The 12620-nt window shown below is 35.1% G+C and overlaps 1 protein-coding gene across 4 annotated transcripts in view; it reads left to right on the top strand.

The window, feature by feature from the left end:
* Nucleotides 1-12620, top strand: part of ZNF385D (zinc finger protein 385D) — a 422931-nt gene that overhangs the window by 169706 nt on the left and 240605 nt on the right. The window contains exon 1 of one of the 4 annotated variants that reach the window (XM_072925698.1): nt 4870-4894. The exons of the other annotated variants lie outside the window; for them this stretch is intronic. Within the exon in view, the coding sequence (XP_072781799.1) occupies nt 4885-4894 (10 nt within the window). The 5' untranslated portion in view covers nt 4870-4884. Of the gene's footprint in view, nt 1-4869; nt 4895-12620 lie in introns of those variants that run through there. 4 annotated transcript variants of the gene reach the window in all.

Genomic DNA, 12620 nt, shown 5'->3' with positions numbered 1-12620 from the left:
TTAATTTTGTGATGGGATCTTCTCACAGTGGAGAAACCACTTTCCTTTGTCTCTCTGTTTCTTAGCCCTTGAATTTTTTTTTTCCTAGAATTGTAACTGGGACAAAAAAGTCCAAATGGCAACTTGAGCTGGGCAATATACATAAATTTTAGAAAATAATTTGGTATTGCTTCTTTTGTTTATTGGTCTTTTGCATGTGTGTGGGTAAGATCAAAGAAATGGTGTGTCCTAACAGCTGCTCTACAATAGTTTCAAGTTGCTAAAAACTGTGAGGACTTGATTAATTATTTAGTTTATTGCTAGAAAGAAGGCTGGTTTTCTCAAGTCTTATAGATGAAAAAGCATTGACTAGTAAGTGGATTCCAAGAAATGTATAGCAAATATGTAATCTGAAGGTTAACACTTATACAGGAATTGACTCAAAACTAATATTATTCATATTGTGTTTTTTGCATGAAAGGTAATTTAAAATTGCAAAAATATGTAATTTATTTCCTTTAAATCTTCATTAGAGAACCAACATTAATTTTTAGCCAGACCTTTCTCTCCCATTTTATTATTAAAACTCTTCCTCAATTTTGATAAATACATATTGAATATAAAATGCTGACTGTTCAATGCAGACAAAAGCATTTATTTAATTAATCCCCTATGAGATCCAACTTGGAAAAATAGTCTTCCAGCTCTAACTGCTGGTAAATTATTTGCCTTTTTAAAACAGGAGAGGCTTGCTTTTTAAGTCCCATTAACTTCCTATTTATTAGTGCTGGCTGTGAAGGGATATTTTTGTTACTTTGGATAAATATGTTCAAAAAGAATAGAGCATTTGCTGATTTAATACCCCCCACCTATTTTAATCAGGTGAACATCTGGCCATCTGTGGCTTTCCATTTGATGATTGTGTTTAACATTTTGGTTTTGGGATATAGCTCATACTAGAAAATTCAGCCCATCTCAATATGTAAGTGGTGGGTCAATAATGGAGATCTATTGGTATGTAGACTAGAGACAGTGAATCTCACTGTGTGAGATTAAATGCATTATTCCAAACATCGTTTGCACTTTTTAAAATGTAGCTGCTGGACCAAATATCCTTTCAGAATTTTGTACGGGACAAGGTTTCTTCAAGTATTAGATTCCTGAAGTCTGATTCCTGTTTTAAATATAATGGTAAAGGATAGTTGTGTTCCTCCTTAGTGGTACAGAGAGTCTATGCACTAACTATGTAAGTATTCTGAAGGTTCAAAGATCTAAAAAGTAAGTCTAAGTATGTGGTATCACCTACTGACAAGAATAATGAATGTCCCATAAATTGATTTAAGTCAAGTAAGTTCTGCATGTTTATACTAAAATAATGTTCATAGATGTGCAAACAAAAATTAGACACAATGGCAAACTACCCATAAGTCATTACCTTCATTATACTGCAAACATCTTACTAAATATGGTGGTTTAACCCCAGGGGGCAACTAAGCACTTCACAGCTGCTTGCTCACTCCTCTGTAGAAGCATGGGGGAGATGACCAGAAGAATATCAGTGGGAAAACTCGTGGTTTGAGTTAAAGATGGTTTTATAGGTAAAGTAAAAGGTGCACACATTACCAAAGCAAATTAAAACAAGGAATTCCTTCACCACTTCCCATGGGCAAGCTGATGTTCAGCCATCTCCAGGAGAGCAGAGCTCCATCACATGTAGTAGCTACTTTGAAGACAAAAGCAATTACTCTGAACATCCCTCCTGCCCTCCTCTTTCCCAGCTTATATATACTGACCATGAAGCTATATGGTATGGAATGTACCTTGAGTCAGCTGTCCCAGCTTTGTCCCATCCCAGTTTCTTGTGCACCCCTAGCTCAGTCGCTGGTAGGGTGGTATGAGGAGTAGAAAAGGCCTTGATGACAGCCGTGCAAGCCCTGCTCACAATAATGAATGTAATAATAATGAAAAGCACTTAAGCTATTTTCAATTTTTTTTTTTTACTGTCCTTTCTTTTTTTTTGCCCCCAGGGTCCTTACGAGTTCTTTCCCAAGCAGCAGAACAGTTGGAGTTTAGTGTAATTTTCATAAAAAAGATCTAAATCTTCCTACTGCAGGGATTTGGGGAAAGTAGTTCACCCAGTAAGCACATGGAGCTTTAAGTTTGCAAAAATGAGTCCTTCTTGGAGTGTCACTGTGCTCCTTTTGGGAAGATAGCAGCCAGAATGAATTAGCTACAGGAATTTTGCACAAAAAAGCCCTATTAATTAGTTTATTGTTTCATCAGGCTATCTTCAGGACTGGGTTAAGAGACAAATAATTAATATTTGTTTTTTTAAAGTCCTAATGGAAACATCCCCTTATTTTTCTTTCAAGCCCTGTTTCATTGAATAGTGTTAGCAGGACTCCCTACCCCCACTCATATGTCCCGCATTGTTATTATTTACACTAAGGAAGAAAAAGATCTAAAATGTTCTTTGTTTCCAAACTCAAACTGCATCCAAATTAAGTCAACTTCAGTGGCATGAACTGATGACAAAACTTATATTTTTACATATTCTTTATCTGCATTTTAGGTTTATTTTTTTTTACTTAAAACATTTGTGGTACAATATGTTTTATGTTTTAGTATATTTAACATAACAGAATAACATGATTGACTTTCTGTATTCCTTTCAATGTTTTTACTATCGGATATCAGCAGGGAATACATGTTCTGTAGATTGCTCATCACAAGGGGTTATGTGGAAAGTATCAGAAAGGGAGCTGTGCTATTCTAGCACCAAAGAGATATGGTCACAAGTGACCTGCTTTGAACAGCTTAAGTGACTGGTATTGCTTAGAGTAAATTGCTATTTTAACAGTGCCAAGGTGCTGGAATCTGCTCCCTAGCACGTTCTGCTCTAGTGCAGCATAGCTTAACTTCCTTTGCAATAAGCTCTGCCACTCACATCTGCTATGAAGACATTAAATAATGACTGAAACTTAATTACTATTTGACTAGCACTCAATTGGCTCTGATTTATGATGGAAGGTTTTCCTATTTGTACTCCATCAGTTGTCATCATAAAATATTCTTGCAATAATTGACATTTTGACCAATATTTAGGTTAGTATTAATGTGGTTTCTTTCCATAGTATTTGTGAGGGCCAGACTGGTAGTCCTTTTTTTCATGTTGGCTAGCAACTAGCTAAATCTGTTGCCCTTGTATACTGGAAAAATTAATTTCTATTTCTGTATTTTCTCTTATGTAGCATAATTGACTAAAAATCAAAAATTCAGGAATGACATCAAAACTTTTCAAGATGAGACCTATTGTAAAGCACCCTACAGAGAGACCATTGCTAAATTAGCAAAATATCTATGGAAGACCCAGTTTCTGCTCCTGCTCTTCCTCTAAGTAGTCATAAAACCACAGGAAGATGTGGTTTTCTGGTAAGACAGTGTGGCACAGTCTTGTTCTATAGACATGTCAAAGAATGAACAGAAATGGAAATGGTGGATAGTGCCATGATTATTTGCACAGACAAATATAATTAGTATCAATAGAAAGTATTACATGAATAGCTGAGAGTCATGCACAGCAAGAGATTGGCACAGGTAGTGTCTAACCTAATACCTAGAAGAATTTTCAGTGTCTTTTATGATAAGTTTGCCAACTTTAGGGAAAATATGGACTGTTCTTGTCAATATCATCTTTGGTTCAAATTGCATATTAGACTATCAAAATATATGTACCTTTGAGGAGAAAAAATGAAAATCCATTACTAGAGAAAAACTCATTATTAACAAGTTAAGACTTGTTAATAATATTAAGGCTGTATTTGTATTCATTTTCATAATTATTCATACTTTGTTTTTGAGTAAGCAAAGCCTTTATTTCAACAAGTACAGTCCTGTTCAATATGAAGTTCTGAAGCATTGCTGATACTTGTTTAAGCTTTAAGCTAAAAGTCATCATGGCATAGTTCAAAAGAACATAAGATGTTCAATATTTCTATGCAGTAAATTGTCAAAGACAAATGCTAATTCTTTATATCAGTTTTTTTCATTAGCTATCAACAGTGAATACAAGGTTATGGAAAAAACAATTGAAGAAATATGGATTTGCCATCATTCTTCTTGGTTATTTCCTAAAGCAGTCATTAAAACCCAGCATTGCCTAATTATTGTCAGGTTCTCCCCCTACTGTTTGTGATGGTTATAGAAGAAAATCCTCTGTATTTTCTCATTTGAAACTCCTTCATAGGTAAGTTCACCTACAGCAAAGGCAAGGAGAGTCGTTTTATTCAAATATGCCATATTAGATGCCAATTGCAAATCCTTATAAAGCTTGAGAAAAAGATCCCACCATTTGCCACGTGGTTACTGGATGCTAAATATGCATTTTAATCTAAAAGGGAAGAGAAGGGAGCTCTCCTGTTCTTCAGTGACACCAAACCGAGGGGCTCCAGTCTGCTGCAGCCAAACACCTCGAACACAACATGAAAAGCTTGGGATTAACTGTATATAAATGCACTGGTTGGATGTAACAGCAGCTTGCTTGAATTAATGTCCTGTGACAAGCCCTCCCTTGCAAACCCTTAGAAGCAAACTGTTTCTTTGTCTACATTTTAAGCTTGGCTGCAGCCTGTGGTAGATTCTGCATTGTTTCTCACACACTGTTTTTTGGACAAAGTCGAATCATCATCTGTGAAGGACTAACTACCCAAAGGGTTTAAACCAAATTGCTAGTGGTTTATTCAGCTTTGACACTTCTCAGTGTGATCCTTACTGCCTTTTGTAAAACAAGCAGACAAGGGAAAGGCTTCAGAGACTTTCTTCTGTTCATTCTGTAATAGTTTCCTTGCCACAGGAGGCTTAAGAAGATTTGTACTGCCTGCTTTCTTTTCATTAGCAGTGAGTGCAATGCTGTTGGGTAAGTTAATGTGTGAGACTATAAAAGGAAAAGCACAAGAATTTGGAAAAAGGGTGGGTTTTCTTCATTAATATAGTTTTAATGTAATTTTTCTTGATTTATTCTGTATGGGATGCAGTGAAAAATAAAGTAACGTGTGACATTTGAGATATTTTCAGTTGTTCTCAGTCAGACAGAGAATTAGAATCTAGCTGTTTCTTGAATGCAATACTATGCTTCACTGATTTTTGGCAGCAGCATGTTAAAATTCTTGTTATTAGACTGACAAAGAAACCTGATTGAATTTTCAACACAATCATACTTCTTGTCATGAAATGTAATAATATTTAATGATATCCTTGTAAATCTGAGCAAAATGCATCAATCTGGACCCCTATATTGCACTAACCTTTGATGCTTATATTACCATTAAATGATTTACTCTGTCTTTCATTCTGAATGTTTACTTTAAATAAAATTGATCAAAATTGTTTGTTGAGAAAACCCGAAGTTTAGCAAATGGATTCATACTTTCTTTAGTATACACTAGCTATTTGCATCAGATTTGACTCTCAGCATTTTGATAGTTTTTTTGTGTTGTGACAGTTAATGTGTAAATTTTTTTATGGATGCATACACAGAATAGCATTTTTAAAAAAATAAGACTATACCATCCTTACTGTTATAATTTTTTAGAAAACTGGGCTCATAATATTTGCTATAAGCACTGCAGAATAAATAGTAAATATAAATTAACCTTAGAGATAGCCTTTGTGCAGTTTCAATTTTTATCTGGTGAATTGCTGGGTGATAACTCATGCAGGACATATATATTTCCATATATGAAGATGAACAGGATGGTAAATGATAACAGTCATCAAAGGATTACTGTATGCTAGATCTCTGGACTTTCTAAACATCTCTGCTCATCATCAGCAAATGTATTATACTTTAAATTTATTGTTGTCTTATCTATTATGCACATTTCTAGCCTTAACCTCTTATCCTTTGTCCCCAAACACATGCTTAAACTTTTCTTCTGGGATATAAGGAATATAAAAATGACTTCAGAAGAATACTGGTAACTCAGCTGTAACAGTTCTATAGGAATTTTCTTTTTTTTTTTTTTTTTTTTTTTTTTAATTTATTTTAGAGGGTAGACACAACAGCAGCTCTCTGCCTGGTAGACCAGTAGTTCAGCATTTCTAAAGCATTTCTTAGTGAAATGTACACATATAGTGTCTGAGTTTTTTAAATGCCAAGTTTTATTGCTTTTTTTTTTCTCCTGACAGTTACTAGTATGCTCTTTGACATTCTGAAATATTCAAGCAGAGATAACTGTTGATAGATGTAACTCAGCACTATTTCATATTTATAGAATCACATTAACTCCAGCCACACTTGTCAACAACTCTGCTCTTTTGAGTCTCAAGAACCGTAGCTTGAAGTATTATCAGTATGTGATATAATTAATCAAGAAAATATTTATCCTCTGTTTTATTTTTATTTGCATGCCCATTACTACATATTACCGGACACAGTTGTTCAGCCCTCAGATAACTACAGTCACTGCTTGATGGTTTAATTGTGTTCTATTTCTGTAGCTTTTATAAGACAGAGGAGGCTAGTGTAGATCATAGCCTAAAAATGGCCCTTACTCGATGGAAGTTGTACAGTTTTGTCCAGAAAATATGTCTCTTCCCATAGTTGATCATAACTGGTATTTTGGTTTTTGCCTACAATAGCTTGGTGATTTCAAATGAGAGCTTCTTGACAAATCTGAAAGTCTAATTGTGGTGGTACAGGGGTAGTCGCAGTTGATCAAATTCTACCAGATACTCCAAGACCTTGTTCCCTGCATAACAATCAGAAATCTCTGTATAGCATATGTCAGCAAACATATATACAAGAAACACATTAGCACATTTTAAAAAGTTTAATGTGATTAATCAGTTGTCCTCCTTACAAAACAGGCATTAAGGCTCTCAGAAGCACTGACTTTCTTATTCAACTTCCTTGTCTTGTGTTCATAGATCTGTCTCCATTAGAAGTTTTATCCCATGGTAAGCGTGAGATAAAGGTCTCACATCACTGAAGTCAGTATTGACATGTAACGCCTGAATAGAGCCAATTTATCACTGTATGAGCTTCATGTAATACACCACCTACAGTGAGGAAATCAGACGAAGAAGGGCAAAATTTCTGCAGTAATCCAAGGTTGATGTTTTGAAATCATACCCTTCAGTAGTGGGCAGTGACTTAGAGGTGCTTTTTCTCAAAAGGTATTCAGCAGAATTCTAATTCACTTCACCTTACTCTATATTTCAAATATTTTGGAAAGTGTTTCTCTTAAAAAATGCAATGACCTTAGAAAATGCATACCTTGAGAATGCCATTTGTAAACTAATAAATATGATAGGTGTTTTTCTGCTGCTGCAAGTAATAAGTGGCCTTTTTTTTGTTTTATTTGTTTGTTTTTTTATTTTTGTTTAAAGGTCCTTGCTGAGTACATTTTTTAGAAGACATTTTATGCTATTAGAAAAACATTCTTTGGCATGGCCTTTCAGCAGAGTATAACTTGTAATTATTTTTTGTAGAGACCATTTTAACTGTCTCCAAGGACTCTGATCAGCATTCTTCACTCAAACACCCATTGAGTTCAGTAGTCTTTTTCATGATTAAAAGAATACGTAAGGAATGTTGAATAGAGCTAGGTTATTTAAATGCAAGCAAATCCTTTATATTTTCATAAGGGAATTAACAACCTAGATATTACACACGGAAGACGACTAAGCTTTCTGTGGTGTCTGGGTGCCAAAAAGATAGCATCTATAATTTTAGAGCTATTTGTTATTTTGTCAGCGTGGCTCCAGGCTACATATCACTGGATAAAACCTTTATTTTACATAACAAATAATGAAATATTGCTGCTTCACTGTCTCTCTTCACTTGATTAAAAGAGATTAAATTTGCTTAACATCACTTTACATTAATTTCTGATTCTACACATGCTATCGAATCTTACTCCTGATTTTTGAAATATGTATATAGGACTTTTCTTCTCCCTATAACACAGTCCTCAGTTGCACAATGAACTAAGAGCTACTCATCAAATGGTACCACGTCTTTTAAGGGAAAGAATAATCAATTGACAAGTAGTTTGAGAAAGAGTACCTAATATTCAACTGTAATTTTAAACTACCACGAGAACAGGCCAATACTCAGATTTCAAACTTGCTCCAATCACGAGCTCTCTACCCATCTGTTGGATACTCTTGCAAGAGCTGCCTTTCATGACTTGCACAACTCAATTAGGGAACTGCTTTGTAAGGAAGAGAAGGTGATAAATTGCTTTGTTAATGAGGAGTCTATGTGGGTTGCTAGAAAAGTAGGTAGGGTGCTGAAAAGGAATCCTAGTTAAGAGTACAATATATTTCCATTGTTCAAAACTATACAATTTCCCAGGTTAAGAAAAACTGAAAACTAGAGTTTTAATGATTGTGATACAATTCATTGCCGTTGGAGGTTGCGTAAATACCAAATATATGGAAGGAATTTGCTGTCTAATATAAAATTTCACGGCTGAATAAAATTTCCAGACCATGTGAGAGACATTTACTAGAAACCCTTATAATTAAAGGCATTACATCTGTGGTGCTTGTTGAGTCCTACAGTATTGTATTGCTGAAAAAGAGCTCTTTCATATATATTGATTTATTTTGGGGGATTCTGAACCTTTGTGATTAGAAGGTAATACTGCAAAAAGCGAAATTACTTCAGCATATTATTTATTGGGATGATAACTTAATGTTTGAAAATAAGAAAGTTCTTTATACAACTCCTTTTATGTAGTCTAATCTCTCCCCAGTAATGGCCCAATCAGCTCCTGATCTGCACTGAGGTTTCTGTTTTAGAGCTCCTCCTGGCCTACTCTTAGATGTAGTGTAAGAGAATGTTATTGCTTTTATGAGCAGGCCTCTGCTTTCCAGGATTTGTTTTTAACTCCAGCTGGAAACTACTCTTTCTACATATATTCTGCTTATCTTTTTGTGTTTCTTTACCCTTTCTTCTTGAAGCTTCCTCCAGTGTCTATTCTCTAGCCAGTTGTTCCTGTCTTCTTTTCATTCCTCTGGTGCTGCATATTAGAGCAGTTGCTGTTGCACATTCTCCTCATGCACTGCCGTGTGCTGTGGGTAGCATAAATAACTCAGAGACATAGTTTATAGTCTTAACATTTGCAATCAGGCTTCTCTCTTATTTACTTTACCACATGACGGAAACAGTGCAAATACAAATGGAAGTGCAAAGGAGTAATATGTGTTTCAAGCCAAAGGGAATGCCGATCAGCACCAAAATCAAAATTAAATCTGTCTCTCCTGAACTTGAGTCCTTTACATGAGATGAAAATAACAACAGTTATTTATGTGTGTGTGTATATTATATATATATCTATCTCATGTAAAGGACATAGTTATCTCATAGGTTTTAGATACATACCAATGCTCTCTAAGAATAACTGTTCTCACATGAATAAAGTTCTGTAGAGAACTTCACTTTGTAGAAAACCATTGCAGTTAGATCTGACAGATCCTGATAGATGGTTCCATGGGGCCTGTTGAGAACTTCAGTTCAAAGCACTGTTATGTTGAGCTGCATTACAGCTCTAGTTGCATTCCCATATCAACAGACAGTTCTCTCAAAGGCTTACTTGAAACATTTTAGCAAGGTGTTTATCTGTGATAAGTCATTATTGCTTCTGATATGGGAGGTCCTTGGTGACCAGCCAGAGAATCTTTATCTCAGTCATTTGTCCTATTTGAGAGTCTTTCACAACAGCTCTGTTGAATTCAGCAGATTTATATGTTCAGGCTTGATAAGCAGTTCATTGATCAGTTTTCTTTCTGTGAAGAGAGAATGTAGGAGACAAGAATAATCTATGGTACTTTTACTTCTGCTGACTGAGAGTAATGCAATATGATATGCCCATTTTCTTGTGGAGTTTCCATGGGCTAGACCTGAATGGGTACATTTTATGGTCCATTTGGCATGCTTTATATATCAGTTAGTACTAGAGCTGATACCCTTTTTATCAAAGTCCATCTTTTATGTCACTGTATAGAGTTTTATTTTATGGTTTTTCCAAAGCAGACAAAAGGAATGATATCCATTAACACAAAAGACACTTCAGTGTCCCTGTCATTAGACTGATTTGGTTCAGCACCTCTTGCATGATGCAGCTGTATAAATTGTTAACCTGTATAGAAGTACCCTTTAAATCAGTATCAGTAATTGAAAAAAGAATTAATGTGCTGGAATCACTTAAGAATGCTTCTGTTCATGGGGTTGGCAAGTGTCTATGAACAGTCAAGCAGTTAATAAGCATCTGTGTAAATTCATGTCTTTAATAAACATTTACCTGGTTTTATTATTCTCTCTTCATTGACTTTTCAACACACAAAAAAATTAACTGTTTCACCTGCATTATAGGATAGCACAAATTTGTTGTATTATATTATTGTGGTTTGACCTTTTATAAGCTAGGTAACTTATCTGAAGAAGTCTATAGGGTGTGGAATATATAAAAATTACTAGTATTCCTATGGCTCAACTCAATTACTGCTGGGCTTTAGTAAATGCTGGTGTGTATGTTCTCAAACTGTACACTAAAATTTAGCATCTTAAAAAACATTCTTAAATTTGGAAAAGGGTTTTTTAATCTACCTTAATAAACACCTGTCTTCCTATACAGCAAAATAGGTTTTTAGTAATTAGATTTAGAATTCCAGGTCAGTGTCAAGGAACTGAATCCTCTTACAGTTTACTTCTTGGCTTTAAATGTGATCTGTGCTAGGAAAGAATTACTTGGTTTTATCAATTTCACTGCCCAAGGTCCTTCGTGCTACAGAGGATAAGGCTAATTGAAGGAAAGGCTGTTACCTACTCACTATTCTGAGATATATAAAGTTCAAAAATACCTTGCAGCTGTAACAAAGGAGAAGAATTTCTTTGCATGTTCTGAAATTTCTTCCATGTATTACTTTGAAGTATAAATTAGTCTCCTCTAAACAATTATATGAGAGCTTTCTTGTCTGGCAGAAGAGAAGGATGACCTTTATATGTACATATATATGTGAACAAGTGGTAGGCTTACTGGGGGTGGGAATGAATGGCAGCTAGAGAATGTGCTCTGAAGAAAACTAAGACTGCAGCTAGCTTGCCATCAGGACAAGTTTCTGGCACTGTTGCAGCTCTTGAATGAATCTAGTTTTATTTGCTGTTAGTATATTAATTAGCATTAATTTTTAATTTAATCAAACCATTTTATTCTTGATATATCAGAGGTACTTTTACTAGATAGACATCTTGTTATAGTCTCCTAGCAACAGAAACTTTTCTTAAGCTGACATTTACAATCTCAAGAGTTCTGTGTCCAAATTACTTTGAATAGCCTTAATTTTCAACAGAGTTTCTAAAATTTAATCAATCTCATCTTTTGTTGGTTTTATTTTCTAACAAAGGTAGTTGATTATGTTATTTTCTGAGCCTTGATTACAGTACCATCCCAAATGTATTTCAGATCATGGCACAAAAAATTATATCTCAACCATTCTGCCTATATCTTGAATTGGATACATTACTAAGATATATTGTTTCTCAAGCATCCTCAGAATCAGTGATCTTGAAGAGAACTTCAGTTATTCTTTTAACTCACACAGAGCCTCTGCAGTAGCTGCTAATCAAAGCCATTGATCATTGTTAACAGAATTTGTACCAGATGGTCTCACTGTCTGACATTTGCAAATGGCAATGGAAGCAAAGCAGAAATATCTGTTTGCCAACTTCTGAATACTTTCTGTGGTCATAAGGGTGCTCTGTAAATCCTGTAAATAGAGAAATTAAGGGGCCAAATTTGTGACCCTTAAAGAAAAGACACAAAATATTTGTTTGTGCAAACCCGATGCATTTCAGTGGATTATGGTGACAGTTACATCACAATTAGGGCTTCAAGGGGTCCTCTGAATACTCTGCAGATGTTGCCAGATTTTGTGCTTTGTGACTGGCTCCCACAAAGCTGCCTGAGATCACAAACTGACTGAAACTGTTGGCATTGTCATTCATGTGTATGTGGCAAATACAGGTGCAGTATGTACAAGAGTTGTCATGGACCCCGAGGTCCTGGTTGTGTGTGCTGTGGTCATGTCCAAAACTGATTGTCATGCAGGAGCAAGCTTACAGCATAAGTTTTTCAAGGATATCTGATTTTTGGATACTCTGAACAAATGTGTATTTTCAAAATATTGTATTATCAGTATTTCAGGGAGAGCTTGAGTATAGGAAAATTTAGATGCAAGCTAACCATAGGACAGGACATCCTCATAGTGGTCCCTGAGTTCAATTTCAATTCATTGTGACCAATAAAGCCATTGAATGGCTGAACAAATATGTTGGTTGCTTGTTTCTGTCTGCCACTAATGGTCTTTATGCAGTCATAAACCTTCCATTATTTCTACAAGATTTCTGTTGTGCTTGTCTCTGGCACTGCCTGTGTATTACCAAGGAGAATGTACTTCCAAATTGCAGATCCATTAGTTCCTATCTATCAATTTATGCACATATATATATAAACCATGCTGTAGACAGAAGTTAACTTTTTTCCCCCATCCCTTATAAAATTTCTCACTGCTCAAAAAAGAAGAAAAAAAAAGATTCAATTCCTAGGACTTCAAAATTTTATCAGGAAGCAGTT

The sequence above is a fragment of the Taeniopygia guttata genome, chromosome 2 (genome assembly GCF_048771995.1).
Source record: "Taeniopygia guttata chromosome 2, bTaeGut7.mat, whole genome shotgun sequence".
NCBI lineage: Eukaryota > Metazoa > Chordata > Aves > Passeriformes > Estrildidae > Taeniopygia > Taeniopygia guttata.
The sequence above is the reverse complement of the archived record's forward strand: the minus strand, read 5'-3'. Positions and strand labels throughout refer to the sequence as shown.